Source organism: Onychostruthus taczanowskii, unplaced genomic scaffold (assembly GCF_017590055.1).
Source record: "Onychostruthus taczanowskii isolate IOZ18803 unplaced genomic scaffold, ASM1759005v1 scaffold62, whole genome shotgun sequence".
Taxonomy (NCBI): Eukaryota; Metazoa; Chordata; class Aves; order Passeriformes; family Passeridae; genus Onychostruthus; species Onychostruthus taczanowskii.
This window is the reverse complement of record NW_024503901.1, coordinates 458665-481708: the sequence shown is the minus strand read 5'-3', so window position 1 is coordinate 481708 and position 23044 is coordinate 458665. Positions and strand designations below refer to the sequence as shown.

General features: G+C 35.3%; 1 protein-coding gene across 2 annotated transcripts in view; it reads left to right on the top strand.

Moving 5' to 3' along the window:
* The window catches only part of KLHL1 (kelch like family member 1), a 178942-nt gene that overhangs the window by 108096 nt on the left and 47802 nt on the right, over positions 1-23044 (top strand). For both annotated transcript variants that reach the window (XM_041419928.1, XM_041419927.1), the window contains one exon: positions 9438-9650. In XM_041419928.1, coding sequence (XP_041275862.1) covers positions 9438-9650 — 213 coding nt within the window. The remainder of the gene's footprint in view (positions 1-9437; positions 9651-23044) is intronic.

The window sequence follows — 23044 nt, the reverse complement described above, 5'->3', positions numbered from 1 at the left end:
GCTGTGCAGCTCTTCAGAAGGACCTGGACAGCTTGGAGAGAGGAACTGTCTGAAATTCATCAAGGGCAAAACAGAGTCCTGTGCTTGTACATTAATAATCCTGTGCACCAGCACAGGCTGGGGGCTGACCTGCTGGAAAGCAGCTCTCAGGCCATGAGAAGGACCTGGGGATCCTGATGGACAACAAGCTGTCCATGAGCTGGCAGTGAGCTCTTGTGGCCAAGAAGGCAAACAGAATCCTGGGATGCATGAGGAAGAGCATTGCCAGCAGGTCAAGGGAAGTGATGTTTGCCCTCTACTCAGCCCTGTGGTGAAGCCATATCTGGAGTACTGTTTCCAGTTCTGGGCTTCTCATTACAAGAGAGACATGGAGCTCCAGGAGCAAGTTCAGCGGAGGGCTCTGAAGATGATGAACATCTCTGTTATGAGGAAAGGTGGAGGGAGTTGGGTCTGTTCAGCTTTGGGGAAGAGACAGCTGAGAGGGGACCACATAAATGTATATAAATATGATAAGGGAGAGTGAATTAAATGGTGTCAAACAATAGGACAAGAGGCAGTGGACAGAAACTGATTAGCAAAAAGTTCCCCAAATATGAGAAAGAACTTCCTTACTGTGCAGGTGACAACACATTTGAGCATGTTGTCCAGGGAGCTTGTGGAGTCTCCCTCATTGGAGATATTTAAAAACCATATGGACACAATCCTGTGCAATGTGCTCTAGGATAACCCTGCTTGAGCAGGAAGATTGGACTGGGTGACCTTTCCAACCTTTGCTTTTGTAAACTGTATCCTATGTTATTACACTGATTCTAACAGACATGTTCCCATTCTTTCCACTGGAAATTTCTCCCACAGCTGAATGCTTTAACAGCAGGGAATACTTTTTTTTTTTTTTTCTGATTTCCAGTTTTATTTTAATTTAATTAGATTAAATTAAATTAATTTACAGATTTAATTTACATGAGTTTCCTGTTAGACTTGTTACCCTCCATTTTCCTTGTTTCCCTCTTCTGTGCCTGTCATCAGTATAAACAAGATAGGGGCTCTATTAGGACATAAATGTGCTCACCTTTACATAAATCAACATTATCATAAATCAACATGTTATCAATGTTATTATTCTCATACTGAGTGCAAACAGCAGCACTGCATCAGCTAAGAAAATGAGCTCCATCACAGCCAAAAGCAGTACAGTAGGAAAGAATGAAATGTTGTGCTAGGAGAATGAGAAACTGAGATTGTCATGGTGACTACTTTCCTGTAGTGTTATAATTTAAACCCAGAAAATTGGCATTCTATTATCTACGTGAGAAGGGTTGCATTCCTGCTGTGGAATCAGCACAATTTAAACAGCGGGGGCAGCTCATATTTTCCATACTTGGGAAGTGGTAGGGGTAAATCTTAGACAAGTAACAGCAAAACCAGACAATCACCAGAGTTAGTACCAGTATGTACCCAGACTATACAATACTGCACTATTGTGACAATTTGCACTGTGATTCTGTATTTTTGCTACTTGCAGCCTTTTAAATCCAAAGTGCCTCTGGATGATTCAGAGTACTGATCTCTTCTGCTATTTACTTGAAATTGTGCTGTGAACCTTTCCAATGACAAATAAATCAATCTGGGCCAATTCAAGTCAGACAACAGAATCATAGAATATGTTAAGTTGAAAGGGGGTCTCAGGGATCATTTAGTACAGCTGCACAGGACAGTCCACAAGAGTCACACCATGTACCTAAGAGCTTCTTGAACTTTGTCAGGTTTAGTGTTTTCACCACTACCCTGGGGAGCCTGTTCCACTGCCCAAACACCATCTGGGTGGAGAACCTTTTCCTGCTCTCCAACCTAAACCTCCCCTGATGCAGGCTGTTCCTTCGGGTCCTGTCACTGGCACCACATCAATGACAGCCCCTCCTCTTCTGCTCATGGAGAAGTTGTAACTGCAATGATGTCTCCTCTTAGTCTCCTCCAAGCGGAACAGACCAAGTGACCTCAGCCAGGCCTCATACAGCCTTTCCCCCAATCACCATCCTTATTATCCTCCACTGGATGCTCTGTAACAGCTTAATATCTTATATTGTGGTACCCAAAACTGTCCTCAGCACTTGACGTGAGGCCACCCCAGTGCAGAGCAGAGTGGGACAGTCTGCTCCCTTGCCTGGCAAGTGAGGCTGTGTCCACTGCACCCCAGGGTTGGCCCTCCTGGCTGCCAGGGCACTGCTGACATTCAATTTGCCATTGACCAAGACCCCCAGGTCCTTTCTATGACACTGCTCTCCATCATCTAATTCCCCTGTCTGTTTGCACATCCAGAGTTATCCCATCCCAGGAACAGGCCCTTCCTCTTGTTGAATTTCATGCAATTGATGATTGCCCAGCCCTCTGATTTGTCAAGGTCTCTCTGCAGGTCTTCCCTGCCTTTGAGGGAATCAACAGATCCTCCCAATTTTGTATCCTCTGTGAATTTGCTTAGTGTCCCTTCCAGTCCAGTGTCCAAGTTATTTCTGAAGAAGTAGAAGAGCACAAGGCCTAAGATGGAGCCATGTGAACTCCTACTAGAAACAGATTATCAGTCTGATGTCAAAGATGGCATCTTTTCAAGTTAGCTCCCCTAGGATCTTCCATGAAGTTCTCATCCACGCATTTTAGGAACCTTCTTGCCTGGGTTATACCAGCTGTGTGATGCACTCAGTTAATTGTGGCAAGTTGAAGTCTAGGGTAGCTGACTTGGAAATGTCCCTTAAGTTCTCAAAGGATAATCCATCAGCATCATCATCCTGGTGAGGAGGTCAGTAATAGACTCCTATGGTGACATCTGAAGTATCTGTTTGCCCCTTGATTCTCCCCTAGAGGCTTTCAACTGTGCTGTTGCCAGCTGTGAGCTTCATGCATTCTAACCCTTCTATTACACACAGTGCCACCCCTCTGTCTCTTCTGCCCTGCCTTTCACTCCTGAAGAGCCTGGAACCATCCAACAGGGCACTCCAGTCACAGTACTCATCCCAACAGGTTTCACTTATGATAGTGTCAAATCCCTGGGACTGGGTCAAAGGTGTCAGTAGACCCATCAGATGTCAATAGACAAAGTGTTGAGTACATCATCCCATCATCTGGGAGCTGCAACCCCCAGATTTTTCTGCTTGCACCAACCTCAGAGCCATGCATTGACCTGATGGATCTGCCTCTTGCTATCAGTATTTTTTAGGTCCCCAAGCTGTGCTCCCTCATTTTACTAACTTTATTTTGGAAAGATAAACAAGCAATAATAAAGACCACCAAAAAAGGGAAAGAATTAAAAAAAGAAAAAAACAAAGGCAAAAAAAAAAAGAAAAATAAAGAAAGCTGAAGTAATTAATAATGAATTGGTTCACAGGCTGCTGAGTTTTGGTTTTCCTAGATACCATGGTAAGAAGGAAATGTTATCCATACATTGAGAACTAATGCCAAGAAGTTCCAGGGTTTGTAGGATGCAGGACCTTCCAGGACAGTGTTGGAAGATTTTTTAAGTCAGGGGGAGCAAGATGTGTACATGTCCTCATCCATATAGCAAATTGTGCCTGTTTTGTGTACAGGTTTAAGCTTCTTGAATCTTCTTGGATGTGAAAAAGACTATATGCACAGTGTGAGACAAGATCTTTCCCCAATACAGGAGAAAAATGTTAATCATTCTGACATAGCTTGAAATTTTCAGACAGTTTATCATAATAAACCATCATATCAGCAAATGTCTATGAGCAACTGGTTTTGAGCTATCCTTAGAGTGTGAAATCCCAGAATGCCACATAATATTCACAATAAATTAGACTATAATATGGCTAATTCTGCAGCCTCATATCCTGAACTCTATTATTTTTTTAATGAAATCATAAGTAAAAAAATATATTTTTTTAGATTGTGAAAGTCTAACTTAGTTATCTAGAAGCCTCATACTAAGATTTCAGTATGCTGTATGAGACTGTACCCATAGACACAGTCTCTTCTATCCTTAACCTGCTGTCTCCTCTCCCCAAAAGCAGCACTTGCTTATCTCTCTTCCCCTGGCAAAGTTGAAAGAGGAGGATACACAGATACATAGGATCTCTTTCCACTGTCCTTTGAACGCCCCAGCCTTAATACCCCTTTTGTAATGATGATACCAGGCTGGCATGTGGTGCTGGAAGAAACATAGCTTTTTGGATTGCACAGGTCAGATGGAGCTCACTCTCAGACAAAGTCTGAGATTTGGTTAGAGATTCAGGATCACAGGTTCAGGTTTCCAGATGGAATCTGGGGTTTGCCTGGGGAACCAGACCACAAGCATGGTAATAAATACTGGTCTTTGTCTAATGGGAGTTCATAATGGCCTAAAAAGTCCATTCTCCTTAGGGAAGAAGTTACACAGTATTGTAAAGGAGGTGTAGTCTTATATGATACACAGCTGATACACAAAATGGAGCATAAAAACAAGAGGTGTGAATTCAGGGTAGCACAGCAGCAATAATTCCAGACTGAAATAGCTTGAGAATTGGCTAAAATCAAAATTTTCTTTTATGCCTTATCACTTCAGAAAGTATATTGCCAATATGATTTAATATGAAGGTCAGATACACTATTTATTCATTTATTTAAACATTCTCATGAAAACTTAAGTTCTAAACTAAAAGTAGTATGAGCTTAAAATATCATAGACATTAGTTATGTACTAAGTGAAAGCCTAGTATATGGATATCTATTTTTTGACATTGTTTTATGTGATTTTCAATTTTTAATTGTTAAGGTCACAGCATCCAAATCACAAAAATATAAAACATTTTAAATAAGACCCCTACATCCAAAATCAAAACACCTGCTAAGCATTTTACTTCCTTGGTAACTCTGATGTAGCAGGTTCGGAATAGCACTCTCAGAACATGACATTCTTTGTCAACATAAGGAATTATTTAATATATTTCAGGCTCTTCATTATAACTGATACATGCTGATTAGTGAAATCAATGACATAACCATCAATGAAAACTAGCTTTTGCAGGATAATTTGATTCCATGCGGAATAATAATCATTACAAGTTAGGAATTTTTAAAAATCTAATTTAATTGTGTTGGTGACATTATTATAAAGATATATGGTATTAAATTCCATTTGGTAATAGTTTAATTTTATTAGAGACTTTGTGTTCCTCTGATGCACAATCTATTAGATACTTGGACAATTGCTTATCTACCTTTAAACATAGATATATTTTGTTTACATGGCTCTACTGTTCTAATACTTCACGCTTATTTAATGCTAACCTTGTGTACTGCTGAAAAGGCTTAAAAGTGAAACAGCTGTACCACTGAAATGCTATAACCCCACAGCAATGGTTACTGCATGGTCATTTTTAGAAAGTGGAAGGGCAATCAAATGACACAGCTTTGTCCAAGGGGGTTGAGAGACTGTCATACTTTATACTGTAAGTTGCATTTTCTTAATTAAAAGAAAAAATCTACTACTCCACTTAATTAAAACATGGAAAGTCTATGTGAATGATGCATGCAGAGCAGATCCAGTGCATCTTATGAGACTTACGAGATGGTGAAGACTGATATACAAAGCCTGTTAGAGTCAAAAATTACTGGTTGTGGAGACTTATACAACTCTGTCACATAATCTTCAGTATGCTGAAAGGTTCAGTACCCTTGTTCCCATAATAAAGGTTTTGTGCCCATGAGGACCTAGGCATTCCTGAAAGGACTTCACTAGAACAGGATGAGAGGAAATGGCCTCCACTTGTGTCAAGGGAAAATGCCATTTGATATTAGGAAAAATTTCTTTACTGAAAGGGTGATCATAGTGTGGAATCACCATTCCTGGAAGTATTTAAAAAATATTTAGATTTGGTACCTGACACATGGTTTAGTAGTGAAGATGCCAGTGTTAGATTAATGGTTGAACTGGATGATCTTGTCTTTTCCTGCTGTAATGAATCTGTGATTCTGTAACTGTGTGCCTCAATTCCTACCTTGCATCTTAAACTCAGGAGAATTTAAAATGTATTTAATGTATCCCGAAAAGGTGTCACAGATACCTGTTGCATCTTGTTCCCTAAAGTGCAAAAAAGAAGACTAGTCACATTAAAAAAAAAAAAAAAAAAAAAAAAAAAAAAAAAAGAAAAAAAAAAAAAAAGTGGATATTTTTTCTATTATTAGCATATGAGAAATTATTTAATTATTACTGTTATCTTAGAACAGCTAGCCATTGAAATATGCTTTGCTGCTCCAGATGAAATGAACGTTAAGGAGTTAAAACATTATCTGGAAAGATTTAATATTAATTAGTCAGCTCAGGAAGTGCTAATAAGTTGAAGGAGAGAGTTTTTACCTCTGAAGATCAAAAACCTGGATTTCATATATAAATCAGAATTATCTATATTGCAATTATATTCTATACAAGGATATATATGGTATATTTATAATATATATATAACATAATATATAGTTATTACTTTCTGCAATACTCATGCCCAAGTAACATGAAATTTATGTAAGTCCTCATGTTTAGAAAAAGAGATTTGAGCTTACATGTTTTGTCTGAAAACTTTGTTTGATTCTACAATCAGTACAGAGGCTGGAATAGGTTCTCTTTATGTAGGCAAATAAAAAAACAATTTAAGATGACCAAAAAAACCCTTAATCAAATCTAAAATTATTTTTCTGAAGTTAAAACTCCTGCTTGGATTGTTATTCTTAGTAAATCAAGTTCTGTGGATTCATGAAACATGTTGCACCATCACAATGCTACTCTATAGTATTAGGCCTTTGGATTAATATGCTATTGCAAAGTTTGATGTTAGTTCCTATTAAGAGGTAGAACTATTTCTTTTTTTCATAATGGGATTTAATGTCAGTTGAACCAGGCTTAATTAAACTTTGTCTTATAAATCATTTAATTGAGAGGTGCAATGAAATCTTGTGAGTTTTATGACTTTTTAATTAAAATTAATTAAGCCAGTTTATGGTTAAGTGCTTCCCTGCAAACTAGCTCCCTTACATTTCCAAGCTATTCTAAAATGTTCTAGATGCACAATTTAAACTTTATCAAGAGATAATGGTTTAAAACATCATTCCAGAAAAATCTACATTTTTAGGGACCTATTGACATTTATTGTAGCAATTTTAAAAAGAACTGAGTCATGTTTTGATCCAATTATCATTTATGTTAAGGTAGCTTAACAGCATGGTTAATATAGGTCATGACCACATATACATGTTTGATTTTCTGTTGTGTCAGCATCCTATATATGTTGAGTTAAAAAGTAGCACATTGAAACTTAAGTTGTACATATCAAACCATTCATATTTATAATAATAAGCAAAATTTTCAACTTTGTCAAATTTATTCTATCTGCACTTACGCATTTTGTCTGTAATTACATTACACATTTCAAGGAACTTCTGTCTCATGATTTCGTCATGTCTATGTCTGCAATATTCATCTCTGCTTCCTTATATAAAATAATATGGAGTTAATTTTTAATAAATATGTTTAAACAGTACATTTCAAAAAGTATTAATTTGGAGAATTAAAATAAGAGTTTCCTTCTATTGAATAAGTCAGGGAAGGACAGCATGTGACACACAAGAGCCAGAGTATAATTCTATTGTTGTAAGTCTTGCACATTATTTTCTTGTATTTGTTATGATGTCTTCTATTTCAGTTTTGATGACCAGTCAGTCTTTCCCCTGGTTCAGACAAAATCAAGCAATTATAGGCAGCCTTGATTGGATTTTCATGTGCTAAAAACTGAATTTAGAGTGTTATCCACTTCTCTCAGTTTTGATATTCTTACATTTAAGTCTTTGACTGATGTGTTGTCATTCTTTCCCACTTCTCATCTTAAAAATTCTATCCAAAACAGCATAACAAAATTAATTATTATTTTTAATAAATTAGATGTTGCAACTTACCATTCCCAATATTGCTTTTAACATTTTCAGTTTACATTAAAATTTAGTTCCTTTTTTTTCTTTGTACCTCCTGTCTTCAATTACTTCACTTTCTGTCTATAAATTGAGAATATGAAAATACATTTACAATTCCTCCACAGAGATAAAGCACCCTAAAAGAAATATTTGGAGAAAAATATCTATGGAATTGTGATTCTACAGTGTCCTGTTGATGTAGGGTAGGTAGTTCAGGGAGTGCATAATTCAGTCCTTAGTATTCAGACAGCTAAATGCAACACTTTTTTTTTTTTAGGTTGTTTGTTGGGTTTTTGGAGGTTTTTTTTGGTTTTGTTTTGGTTTTGCTTGTTTGTTTGTTTTGTTTTGTTTTGTTTATATGTTTTATTAGTTTATAGGGGTTTTTTTAATGGTTTTTCAGTTATTCCTCTTTTTATTTGTCCTGGTTCTGTCCAGGACAAGGTTAATTTTTTTTGCAGTAGCCAGGAGTGGGGCATAACTAGGACACAGAGGTTAGTCTGTAAAACCTTATGGCATTGCTGGGAGTGGGGGGGAAAGGTCTCTTCCAAGGGGAATGCGTTCTTTCTGGTCAAGTAAATACAACACCTGGGATCCACCTGGTGTTGTCTCTTGGGGATGGGGGGAGTGTGTGTGAGAGCTGTGGTTCTGTGTGAATAATTTCCTTTCTTGTCTCTGTCATTAGTGTAGTTGCCATCTCTCTTTGTTTCCTTGCCTCATTGCTGTTTCTTGTAAATTGTTCCTATATCAGCCAGTGAGCTTTACCTTTTGTGCCTCCAATTTTCCTCTCCAGCCCACTGCAGAGTGGAAGCGTGAGGGGAAAAGCAGGAAAGCAAGAGAGTGTCAGTAGTTTGGAGAGTCTCAGAGGGGGGCACTGAATTGGGGATTATTGTTCCTAAACCGCAACAGTACAATAGTTTTCAATACTGTGAGATCTTAATTGCTGTAAACTATTTGCATGACAGCTGGATATTAAAAATCTGTTCTGAACAATGTAAAAAAAAAATAAATCCTTAATTAATGATGTTGATTGTCCCCTCAGCCTTGTCATATATGTAGATGGAAATCTAGATATTTCTAATATAACTATATGACTGACAAGTTATTTAAGGAATAGTGAAAGAAAGACAGTGAAAATATCCAGGAAAATGTAGTATGAGCATGTAAAGATTTACAACATATTTGATGTGCTCAATTACAACTGAGTTTATAAAAATTTCAAACAGTAGCCTTTATTAATACTGACAAATTTTAATTATGACGTTATCATATAATCCTCGTATTGTTTTCAAAATATATTTATACGTGAACTGCAACTATAGCTGTTGAATTCTAATAATTTATGTTTTGTTTTTCTCATAAGCTGCAAGGATATGGCAGAGCATACCCATATCTGGGTATGACAGATACTGACTAATTCTATGCCTTATTAGCTTTAACATGCTTTTTAATTTTCTTGCAGTATTACTGAATCTGAAATACTTTTTTCTTCTCAGGAGAATATAATGGAAGTTATAAGAAATCAAGAATTTTTACTTCTACCTGCCGAAGAACTCCATAAACTTCTTGCCAGTGATGATGTGAATGTTCCTGATGAAGAGACCATTTTCCATGCCTTAATGATGTGGGTGAAATATGATATGCAGAGGCGATGCAATGACCTAAGTATGCTGCTTGCTTATATCAGATTACCACTCCTTCCACCTCAGGTATTTTTAAAATTATGTAATCATCAGCATCATAACAACAAGAACGTCATTGTTATTGTGTCCTTGTGAAAACTCTCTCAGTTTATAAACTGCAGCTTCTGAATACTCTGTGTGTTTAAAAACGAACCTGCTGAGCATCAGAAAAAATTAGTGGTATCCTTTTACCCAGGATGATCTCAATAAACTTGAGGATTGGACTAACATATTCACAAGAAGGGCAGAATTCTGAAACTGAAGAGGAGTAACTGCACATTTCATAACATGCTAAGAAAAAGCAGGCAGAATAATAAATATTCTCAGAAAAAACAATAGAATGCAAACAGAACAAACAAATCAACAACAAAAAGCCCCCAAACACATTGGATTTATACAGATACCAGGCTGAGGATGAGTCAACAGTGTGAATTAAGAAAACTGTATTGTTTTACAACACAAAAAATTCTCTCACCAGGAAATGTGAAGTTTTTATTCCCATAATGCCTGGTGCTGCTAAGACTGCACCTACAAAATTGTTTCCAATTTTGTAATCCATGATTTGAAAGGCATAGGCACAAATTTGAGAGGGTTCAGGGATGGGCTACCAAGATGGTATGTCTAGAAAGGAGAAGCAAAAGTGGACTTGTTCAAACTAGTGAAAAGAAGGCTAAGCAATGACCTAGTAGCAACTTAAGACCTGAAGATAAGATCATGGAACCACATTCCTGGGCACACCACAAAATGTAAGAAGAAACAAACACTCTTAATTTGTGGCATGGACAGTGCAGGTTGGACATTGGCTTGGGGAGGAATTACTTGGAATGCAATGAACAAATGCAGCCGTTTTTTTTAAAGGTCAAGTGTGCTTCTTCATTGCAAGTTTTCCTGAATTAGCCAGACCAGATCACTAAATCCAGTGTTGGCAGAAGCCCTGATTTGAGTGAGCAGACCTAGTTGACCACTGGTGGTCATTTGGATCTCTCTCCTATGAATGTTTCTATCAATCTGTGATTCAGGCAGCTAAGTAGCAATTCTTTTCCATAATTCCATACACTCAATCATTCTCCTTTCAGTTAGTGTAATGGGCCTGGCTGGAGTGGAGTGAACTGTCTTCATGACTGCTGATAATGTGCTGTGCTTTGCACTTATTGATAAAACAGAAGGTGAGAGTAACCCTTCCTGTTAATAGATCCTTTGGGGCAGATCAGAGTGAAACAAGGCTGAATGACTGGTGCTTTTAAACATACACATGTAGGCTTTATTGGTGAACAGTTTGGTTGCACAGAAAAACAGGTATATAACTAGTTACAATATAAAAGAATAAAAATAACACTTAAGAAAGTATTTAAGAAAGAGAAGGAAGGCATAAGAGTTAGAAAGACCTTACCACCCGTAGGCCTCAAGACAAGACTTGTTTGGGGCAATTTTGATGTCTGTTCAAGTGATGGTCACTATCTTGGTCGAAGTGACAGTTTCAGACTCGATCACCAGGTGATGGAGGAAATCCCAGTGAAATCCACAGCGCAGGAAATCTATTTGGTTTATATACATTCAGGTAGGAAAGACCAGGTATCTCCCTTGGAGTGGGGAATTTCAACTGGATGATGTAATGTGGATCATGGGACACTTCTGGAGTCTTTGACACCTTCTAAGATACAGCTGCTTATTTCATCAATGAACTTGAGTCCCTTGAGACCCATTATGGCCCATCAGCAGAGACTGATATTTTCAGGCTCTGTGTGAATGCCCCAGTACTTCCCTGAAGGGGAGTTATCACAGCTGAGTCACTTGAGTAGGGACAAAGACAGAGTAGTGTGCCTCTCAGGATTTCCCTCTGACCTTATCTGGTTCAACACCAGCTGTAGCCTGAGGTGTCAGGTGTGCTCTCCCACTGCACCTGGGTGGCTACTTTGCACATCAGCAGCTTGTCCCTGATTGTTTGAGCCATCAGCATTCCAATGGCTCTTCCAGTGTCACTTCTGGGATGCCCCCTTTATCTCATTTCAAGTTCTCACAGTCCAAATTCTGGTTAATATGCTTATTTAGGGAGACATGGATTTTGATGGTTGCAGATGAACAGCTGGATCTTTGCAGTTTTCTACAGTGGGCAAAAGTCCTCTGATGATTTTAGCAGTGTTTAAGCCATTATCCATTTCAGTCTTTACATGTTTTGGCTATTGCTGAGCTGCATTTATATAGCAAGGAGGTAGATGACTAGGGCACTGGGTGCATGAAAAGAAAAAGGTTTAAAAACCTTTTTAAAGGTTTCTAAAAAAGCTTTTTTTAAAAAAAGGTTTTTAAAGCTTTTAAAAAAAATTTAGGAAGAAATGTTTTATAGTGATATACTGGCAATTCTCCTGAACTTTCTGTTCTATTTAATCTGGAAATTAAGTCTTATACACTGGTGCTGGTCTGTAATTGAGAACTGCATCATAAATGTGTCAACAATAATGCTAAAAAAGCAAAGTCTTTTTCAAATTAGAATTAGGATATAACAGAATTTCAGCAAAAAGTTATTGAGAACTGAAAGTGAAATTTTAGTTTTTATTACCAAAAGGGTACTTTTTTCCTGCTGTGGTTTGTACTTAAATATGTATCAAATAAAACCCTCTGTCATTTTCATTGCACTGAAAATTAACTGAAGATTTCTCTGGAAAGAAGCCAGGTCAAAATTAGCAGCTCATCATTGGACCTTTGAAAAAAAAAAAAAAGTAAAAAAATCTACATTCCTTACTTTTAAATTAACTTAAAAAGAAGAAGTAAAAGACTACCAAAGTTATTGACAGACTGGAAAGATTGTACTTAGATCCACTTAAAATGAAGGTTTAAATTTATAGTCTGAGTTTCTGTGATACCTCATTTCACTCTCAAGTTGCAGTAATTATATTGGCAATGTAGTCAGACTTAAGTAGTACAATATTAAACTATGTAATTCATAATCCAGTAAATAAATTTAGCAGAAGGCAAGCCAATATTAACTTGTTAAAAGGAAACTATCATGAAGCTGAAAATTAAATAATAGAACCTGCAATGTTGCCACAGAAACTTTTTTGCTTCTTTGATTTTCCTGGAACCATCTTCTAAACTAAAACAGTTCATATTTCTCCATTCAAGTCAAAAAAGAAAGACTGGTGGCTTGGCCAACATAAAAATTTATTTCAATATTTTATTTATTTATTTATTTATTTATTTATTTATAATAGGTAATAATATAGGTAATAGGTAATATTATAATAAGTATACTTAATAATATAATGAAAACACTTTAATTTCTAAATAATTGCATACCAGGAGATTGTAACTTGAATCTGAAAGGTATGATTCAGGGATGATAAGTCTGAAGGTGTTTCTATTGAAAACACACAGAAAACATCATTTATGCTCATTTTTGTTCTTAAGGGATTTGGAGAGAGTGAAAATGTGGTGGCATCCTTAAACCTTGTTAATGCTGAAGTTTTTTAGATCATTTATTTGAACTGTTAATTTACAAGCTTATCAAACATTTTCCCTGTGACTTTTGATAGCATTCTTTACAGAGAGTAAGTTAACAAAGAAGTTAAGAAACAAGTAAAAACTGTATTTAAGAGGACATTTTTTCAGTTATTCAAAAAGTATAAGAAACTACTTTTGTGGCTGAATGGTGCCACTGTTGTCCTCAATTTTCAATTTTTGAAGGCAGTTTCAATAAAACCCTTTTAATTTTAAAAAAACCCAAGAAAATTAGTACATGTAAAACCATACAGAAACCCTACAGATAATTTATATACAGGGGTGTGTACATGTGTGTCTGTGTTTGTATTTTTTTACGTGATGTGATAAACATATACGTAATCACAGAATCAAAAGAAAGGATGCCTGAGGTTGAAACGGACTTCTGAATAACCTGTGGTCCAACACTTCTGCTCAAGCAGAGATAACCTAGAGCCATTTATACAGGACTCTGTGTAAACAGTGTTAAATAATTCCAAGGATTCTGCGAGTGCTTAGTTCCCTAACAGTATTAAAGTGTTTCCTGATGTTCAGAGGAAACCTCCTGTGTTTCAGTTTGTGCCCATTGACTCTAGTGCTCTGGGCACCACTGAAAATAGCCTGGATCTCTCCTTTATGCACCTTCTCTTCAGTTATTTATGAACATTAGTAAGATTTCCCAAAGGCTCCTCTTTTCTGGGATAAGCTGATCCACCTCTCTCCACCTTCCCTTATAGGGGATGTGCTCCGGTCCCTTCATCATCTTTGTGAGCCTTCATTGTATTCCCTACAGTATGCTCATGTCTCTCTTGTACTGAGGAGTCTAGAATTGGACACAGCTCTCCTGGCTGGACCTCTCCAGTGCTGACTCTAGGAGAAGAACCACTCTCCTTGACTTACTGACAATATTTTGTGTAATGCAGCTCCAGATATCACCTGCATTCTGAGGCGAGGGCACAGTGCTGGCTCCTGTTCTACCAGGTTGCTTTCCAGCTGGGTGCCCCACAGCATCTATTAGTGCATGACTGTACATTACACATACACATATGCATGGACATACAAATATACATAGGAATTTATTTAATTATTTTATAGTAGAATGTAGTTAGGAACCCTTTTCTTAGAAGTGGGAACCTACAGTTGAGGAAAGATGTATCCAATGAAGTACAATTAGAATAGTTGAAGTTGTTCTTACCTAGTTCCCTGATGACATGTGATATAGTGATTGCCATTCCCACCCCTCAGGGAGCAAAACAGTTCATCTAAATCCTCACTAATTGTGTATAGACAAAAGTCTAACCTTGTCTGCAGCTGAAGCTGAAACATTAACTGGCCATGAAGGCAAATGGCACAGAAGAGATTATATCTACGTCCCTGAATTCTCCTTTTCTTTCTCTCCACCTTTCCCAAAAGACAATAATTTATTCTGTGTTTGTATCTCCTGTTCCCTGATTCAAGCTGTACTGTGAAACATTCTATTCAATGCAGCAGCATAGTTGAGCCTCTGCCTGTTTTGATTACTAATGATGTAATCACATTTACTAAGATGAAAAGTCAGTATACAGTGTAATGTGTCTGTTAATGTTGACACTACAGCATGAGCCAAGAATGTGTGCGCTTCTGTTGGGCAAAACATCATTTTTATGGTGTGAGAAGTTGATAATGATACCTGGGCTGCTGAAGAAATTTGCAAGCAAGAGAAGTTAACACGATACTGAGTACCTAGAATAGAAAGACAGTAAAGATGAGGATGTTTAGTGTTTTTAAGTGAAGATGTGCATGATGAAAACAGCACAAATATTTCCTTATAGAAATGCTTAAGTTAAAACTAATTTATATTCCACCGGTGTGCTGGGTTTATAAAGGCTGTTATTTGCATTTGCCTATAACAGTAGATCACTGGTTTAACGAGGAAAGTTAAAAAAATAGCATAAAGCAGAGATATTACTGTCTTTTCCTCTATAACACTTTTAATAATATCACTTTCAGAGGCTTGCAAATCACATCAGTAGGATAATGCATAGTCTTTGACTATTAAATACATTGTGGCTCAGATCCAGTGAGTCTGTTATAGGCATCTAAATTAGATTTCTTGCCCAGGAGCAGAAACAATTCAGTCCTTATAAAATGAAGTACTTAAATACTGTGTAAGCCACTGGAGAGGAAGTGAACAGATCCACATGGGTTCTCTTATCTCTACAGAGATGCTGTAGGTAAACTGTAGGAAGTACTGAGCCTCGAAATCCCCTTAGAATTCATACATTACATCTGACTACGTGATCTTAAAAATGTTTATGAATTTGCATGTAATAATTGAGTAGAAACCCTTGAAATCTTAACTTAGATAACTGACATGATTATGTAAACCTGTAAATTCCTTCCACAACTCAGTTAGCATTTGGCAAAGTATTTCTTTGTGCTACTAAAAAACCCCAATTAACCAGGCAGTTGTCAGACAGGTTCATTAAGTTTTGACCTTTTCAACATATATTGAGCTAGAGGAAACAACTGAAGGTTCCTTTGCTTCGCAAAAATGAAGGGTATCGTTCTATGTCAGTCAATCTTTAAATTTGTCTTTGAGAGCAGTGTGATTGATAATATGAAATGAGAAGCTTCCTCAGTTCTCTAACTGTCTGCAGTGTCACTAAATAAGTGCAGCTGATAAGAACTCACACCTGAGTAGAATTCTGGGCTTTTAAGGTTGGCTCCTATCTGCTGGTCTGGAGTAAATACTAAGGGTGAGTGTAAGTTCTGCCAGCCTCTGCAACATTTTGTGAATTATTTCAATTATTTCTAAATAATTGCATACCAGATTGTAACTTGAATCTGAAAGGTATGATTCAGGTATGATAAGTCTGAAGGTATGATTCAGTTTCTGTTTTTGTGCAGGCTTCTCCACGTCATCTAGATTCTTAACCTCTCAGTATAGGCAATGAAGATCTGGTGCAATTCCCAACACACAGGAGCAAACCTGTGTGTTGATTTGAGAAGTTCCATGGATTACCATGTTGCCTGGCTCCAAGCAATTTTTCTAGAAACATTCCCTTCTAAATCCAGTACTATATTTACTGGCTCTGTGTGGATTCTTAGACACCCTGTGGCACCTCAAATGGTGCTAAATGCTTGGTTTTGTGCAAGTAGCTTAAACCAAGTAAACCAAGCAGTATTTTTAAAGAAATGTTTATGTTACTTTCAAGAAAAGATAAATTAATTACTTTAAAAATTAATAACTTCCCAGTCCAGAAAAAATAAATTTCTGGCAAGCTTCTAGGAGGATTTCCATATTCCTCTCTTAAGTTATCAATGCAATAAAAATTTGGGCTTGAAATTTCAGTTGCCTATATGACAATTAGTTGAGTATAGCCAGTAGAAACAAAATAAGCTGTTATTTCTTTATTTTTCTTATATAGATCATACAGTAAAGCTAGCTTTTTAACTTTTTTATAGCAGCTTCTCTGGCAGCAGATGTAGCTTGTCAGCTGATACTTTACCTGAGCAAAGATATAATGCTTCAATGCAGTGTGCATGATACAGTCCAAAGGAATTTTTTTTGCCTTTCAGGTAGTTCTAAAATTGTCCGAAAGTCCTGTCAATATGGCTGGGATTTTTTTGTGTAGATAAATGACATGTGAACATCTGTAAGTAGTGAAAATGATAACTGCTTAACACAGTTATCTGTGACCTTCATTTACAAATACATTTTATTATCAGTAAAGTTTAGTAAATACTGGTAAATATCAGTAAAGTTTCAGCTGTCACAAGGTGCTGTTCAAATAAAAGCATGTGACAACAAAATTCTATAATACTATTTCTTTATCCAACACACAGGCAACTTACCTGACTTTTTATTCAGTTTCTCATGACATACTGACCACATGGTTCACTAATAAATATTTTGGGGTAAATTTATTTAATGGAAGACTGGATTTCCACTAATTGAATCACATTTTCACATGGTCATAAAATACAAACTTGGCCACTTAAATTTATTCTGTGTTGTGAAATATTTAGAAAAACAGTTTTATAAAGTATGTTTCATGCATATCCCCACTAGAATGTATAGACTGTGTCCATATAAAACCACATATTTTTGAATAAAACATATTATATTAACTAAATAATCAATTAGAAGCTCTGGTCATATAAATAAGAGGATATCTTTCCTTGACCTTTGACGTAGCAAATGTAAATGACTTACATTCATAGTACAGTTACATGCACATAAGATGATGTCTTCTGTTTTGAGAAGATACATTTTGCCTGTTGCTTATGTTTTTTACAAGATCGTATGATTTGTAGTAATTTTTTGGCAAGTTTATATCTTTTTCTCGCTTACTGATTGTCAGATTGACAATCATATTGTTGTGCGTTACCCCTGGCTGGATGCCACTCTGCTCTCCCCTCCAAAACTGGACAGGGGAGAGGAAGGACTATGCAAGGCTCATGAATTGAGACAAGTTTTGCTGCTAGCTGTTGGTGTTCCATAAACCATGTCTCCAGAGGTCATGCAAACATAATTTACTGAACATAGTTAGGACAAAGATTGATGCTTTCAGCAATTGTTAACAACAGGTAGTTTTAGAAGCAAAAACCATTATTGCTGTTGATGTCATTGAAATTTGTCACTCTTAAGTAAAGAAGGAAGGAAAAAGGGAGGGCTAAGAAATGGCTTGGGCTTAGCCTCCGTAATGTTAAGTCCCTGTTTTTTGTAGTGTAGTGCTCTTTTCTGCTTTCTTCCTTGTCCTTTAGATTGATTTAACATAATAGACAAGCACAAAATAAGACAAGTTTTCTTTTCTAGTTTTTTTAGTTGAGTCATCAACATTTCAGAGATTGTGAATGTCTTAAAAGAATTCTTCCTAAATTCTTAAAGAATTCTTCCTATTCAACATTTGTAACATTTAAACATTAAATATACTGTCTGGAAAAGGTGCTTAAATACAGTCCCCCTTCTGTGATGTTTTCCTATCTGTCTTTTTTGCCTACTTCTAAGACTGAAGATCATATTTGAATCAGGAAGGCATTATTTATGGAAAAAAAATGCTTCTTTTATGTTTAATTTCTTTGTACTTATTCTCATATTAGAATTTTATAAAAATTACATCAATTCTGGCAGACTATAGCTTACTGCAGTTAAGAGGTAACTACAGTAAAAAAAATAAAAAGCCAGTAATTTTCAAATATGTGCTGTTAGTTGTTATTGACTGAATAATGTTTGTATTCCATTTGTTAGCATCTGTCGTGCTTTTACCTAATCTCCTATTTATCACTTTTAGAAGAAAAAAATAAAGAATTCAGTTCAGAAGAACTTCAAATAAAGACATCTGTCTTCAAACAAAAGGAGACCAGCCAACATTTTAAAATGTCAAAGGTCAACCTTTTTGTTGCTTCTAGTGTTGGGGTATTTTTTATATTTTCTCTTATTTTAAATATGATTGGGGTTTTATTAAGTTTTGTTTCACTTTCTTTTGAATGCAGTTTGACCTTTTGACTGCAATTTGACATTTTCTTATTTCTTACGTAGTATTTTAATACTATGGCAAAATATACATAGCTCCTGGAATTATGAATTTAATTTTTTCACAATGAGTAGAGAAGAAAATGTGAAAGGTAGTCTACAAGACATTAATCTTACCTAACTTTATCTAGAAACTTAATATTTACTTTAAGAAGCAATTTATCTTGAAATAAATATATTTTTCTTCATTTTCTGGAGAATAAGCATACCATGGTGAAGTAAAATGTAGATCTGGGCATCAGCAGAATTGTGTAATAAGCTTGTGTCTTAGATTTTGGCCTTCTTATTTCAACCTCTCTGTAAAATACATAGATTGATAAAATTGTCATGAAAAGTTGTTACTGGAGGAAGAAGCTGGGGTGGGAGGGTTTGTAACAATTTCTCTTTTCCTAAACTGAATAAAATTTGATCCATAATACATCTGGTTGATAAATTAATTGGTCAAATTAGTACCAGTTTCAAAGAGAGACCTGTTTGTACAAGGAGTTCAACAAAAGTCAATACGTGTGTCAAAAAAATGTGCATATTTATAAATTAAAATTTTAACAGTGTCATAAAAGATAACATGGGTTTACTTATAGAAAATAATACTGAAGAATATAATAAATGAGTTTGTTAAATAATGAGCTTTGGAGAAGAGTTAATGTTGTGAAAGTGATTTCAATACCACAGTTTAATTACTTGCCACAGATGCTACCAATAAATGTTCCAATTCCATTATGTAGCTTATTTGAGAGGAATGGGGGGAAAAATCAGTTTCTTTATTTCGGTATCAAATGTACAGCCTCTGGGAATGTGTCTGTACATGGTTGATTGTTTCTCTAGTAAATTCTTTAGGGTAATCTAATGGTAAGTTAAGGAAAACAAACTTCAACTATGCTATATTCATATTTTTGGTTTGGATTTTGTACCCTGATGTGGGGGAGGAATAGAGAGAACTTGGCTGTAACTGAAGGGTAGAAAGCCAGTTTAAAATTTCTTCTGAATATGAAATAATATTTAATATGTTGGGAAAAAGGAATTACAAATCAAATGAATATGGAACACGTTTCCTCTGCCAGTGACTGTGGTCAACGAAAATGCAAGCTTAGCAGATGTCAGAATTTGGATTTCAAACAGAAAACACAATTAGATTTTTTTCCAAAATTCCAGTCAGAGACTAATCCTTATTGCTGCTATGTGACGGATCTCTCTGCAGTATATTAGCACCTGCATGCATACAGAGATCAGACTTGCAATCAGACTAATGAAAGTCTGTGGTATCTAAAAAGTAAATCCTGATGTAGATTATTTGTAGTATAAATTATTAGCCACATTTTTCTAGGAAGAACTGGTTTTTCTTAAAGATCCTTAGTCTGCTGCATCTTATTGCGGAGGAGAAAATAATCTTTGTCTGAGAATACAGAAATCGAAGGGATTTAGAATAGTCTTTCTTCCTGAGCTTGTTGAGCAGCTGGCTTGACTAACACATCATGAATAATTTAGTCCATAAGCAACACAAATATTGAATTTCATATACTGAATATTTGTTGTACTAAAGAAAAAAGCCTGGAAATCTCTGTGCTAAAAAACTTTACTGAAATCATTAATTAAACATGAATAAGAAGAACTTAAAAGAGATCCAGAATGTTCAATGAGCTGAAAAAAGATGGTAGAAAACAAAATGAGATGTGCTAAATTTGAGGTATAATTAATTGCAGATATTTTCTGTTATTTTATTTCTAAGACAAAATATTGGAATTATTGTTTTAAAAGCTAGCAAAACCTCAAATAATAAATTAGAAATAAACTTTTTAAAAAAAAATTCAGTATAAGGCTTCTGATTACGACTCAAGTGAGTAAAGCAGATGGTTATCTTGGATTTAGCTCAATACATTCAATTCCTAGCAAAACCCAAAGGTCGTTTAATAATATTGCAAAGGTTCATATGGATCAAATGAATTTAGTAATGGAGTTGAAACTTCAGGTGCATACAGGATCAGTTTAAGGCCTTGTGTTCTCTATGTTTCGAAGTACCCAAAAAAGTTTACAACTTCTGAAGTTTTTTCATTGTTTAAAACTTAAATGGGAGCCTGAGAGAATGTTTAAGTGTTTTCATTTTCTTTATATAAAATCTATTTGCAAATCAGGATCTGTATAATAAATGACACTATTGATAATACCTCAGAATGCAAAAATTGGCAGAAAATTCTATGACTGCAGTGCATTTTATTTTCAAGATACAGTAATTTAAAAGAATGAGTTAAGTGATATATATCTTTGCAGTAAATTCACAATTATACAATTCTTGATGTTTTACCTTCTGTTATGGAATGCTAAGAGGTTGTTTTCCAAATTTTTAAATTAATCCATAATTTTTTATTTTTTTAATAATGACTATTCAAAATTTTAGTTTTAATTTTAAAAGTTTTTAAATTTTTTTTTGTTCTTTGAGTATAATTCTTAAACATTATTATAATGTTAATGTTTAATAAATAGTCCCAAATATTTTCTCACATAAACAGTGCAAACCTGCTGCTCTTCTTACTCCTGTTCTCTTAGGATTTTTTCATGGATACTTAATTTAGTATGTATGAAAATAAGATTTGCTGTATATTTTTCCTTTTTGAACGTATTGCTGATGACTGAAATATCTTGCTGATTTTACTTTCCTTTACCTTTTTTTTTTACTTTATTTTTTTTTGACTAGTTAATAATATTACTACTGGACATCACTTAAATTTCTAATGGAAGCATGTAAATTAATACCTTGCATTGTCAAGACGGCCATAATGATCTCATACTAAAATCTGTTCTTTTCAAGAATAAATGTTAAGCAGAATAGTTAGTTAATATTGAAATATCAAAAATTAAAGTGATATTGAAAGAAGCAAACCATTCTTTAATTCTGTTCCCCAGTACCTGTGATTAATTTTCATAACCTTATCCCAGCCAAGACCAGCAAATTGGTTAGAAAATACTCTGTAAATTTTCAACTGAAATTTTCAACTGAATTTACTGAGTTCACTATTATGCCTACCCCATAAGTTGAATGGTTTTAATGAAGTTTAAATACACTAAACAATAATCTTTATACCAAGAGAAGTGCTATCCAACAGATGTAGCTCATAGTTTATTCCTTTTGTAAATAAAGAAGTAGCACTTCTTGGGGGACTTTTTTTTCTTTCGTATTTGCTGTGAAACATAAATAGCCTGACTGATTTTTCTTAAAATGGGTATATTTATATAAAGCTTTAATCAGAATAGCAATTAATTAAGTGGAAATTTGCAGCTGCAATAATGTTACAGGCATTTCCTTCAACTATCTTATAGTCAGAAAATACAAAATATCAAGAAATTTATTCCTTTCACCACATTAATCAATAGAAATGCTTGTATTCATATGGTAATATTTTGATGTAGAAATCATGACCTCTACCAGCTTTAGACAGATAAAAATTCTTCAAATTGGAGCTTTGTCCATAGAAACCCAGCATTTCCTAACGTCTGGAGCAGCTTGAGCATGGTAAGAATTTGAAAGTATACTGACAACTGTTTTTGTAGAAAGTTTCAAAGCAGTATTTTTATTCTTTCCAGAAACTCATATAAACCCTTTATTTGCTTTTCATTTTAATCTGTACAAAGAACAATCATGACCTTACAATTCAGAAGTCTATTCTTTCCTAGCAGCAGCATTAATGTGATCATCAATAACCAGCTGTAACAAATCTGTACATGGAAGAAGACTCATAAAAGGACAATGATGGCTAATCAAACTTCTCTCTTGAAAAACATTCAAAATGCAAACTTTAGGTCATTAATTCTTCACATTTTTTTTTCATATGGTAATGAGATTCTCTGACTCAAGGTTGTCAAGTGACTTGGGATATATTTTGGATCAAGGAAGAGACTTGTGGACTTTTTAAAAATGAAATGTGCCATGAAAATCCACATTTCATTTATTCACAATGCATTTAAAGGACTTTTAACTTTTTGTTCTTCTGTTATAATTATTAATACTATTAAGATAATTCTAATCCTCTGTTCTGTGTGACATTGGCATGTAAGTTTCTAAGGGCAAAGAACTCTTTAGGGCTTTTCAGAGGGAGAATGCATCTAGATACTGGGATAGTTTTTAGAGAACTGGAAGCAAACCTCATAATGCATAATTTGGAATGATGCTGTCCCAATTTTGGAAACATCTATCTCTTAGATTACAGATAAAAACTTTTGCATGTGCTTAGTATTTAATTTTGACACTCAGGGAGTACTTTCTCACTTTGTTCACTTTTATAGCTCTGATATATGTCCTGGAGGAAATACCTTTTTTTTTTTTTTTTTTTTATCATTTTAGTGGTAGGAATCAAATGGTGTTTCATCATCTCCCCTTTTGGACAATTACTGTGTCTGAGGCATGTATCAAGGTGGAAACTGAGGTTACTTCATCCTGAGT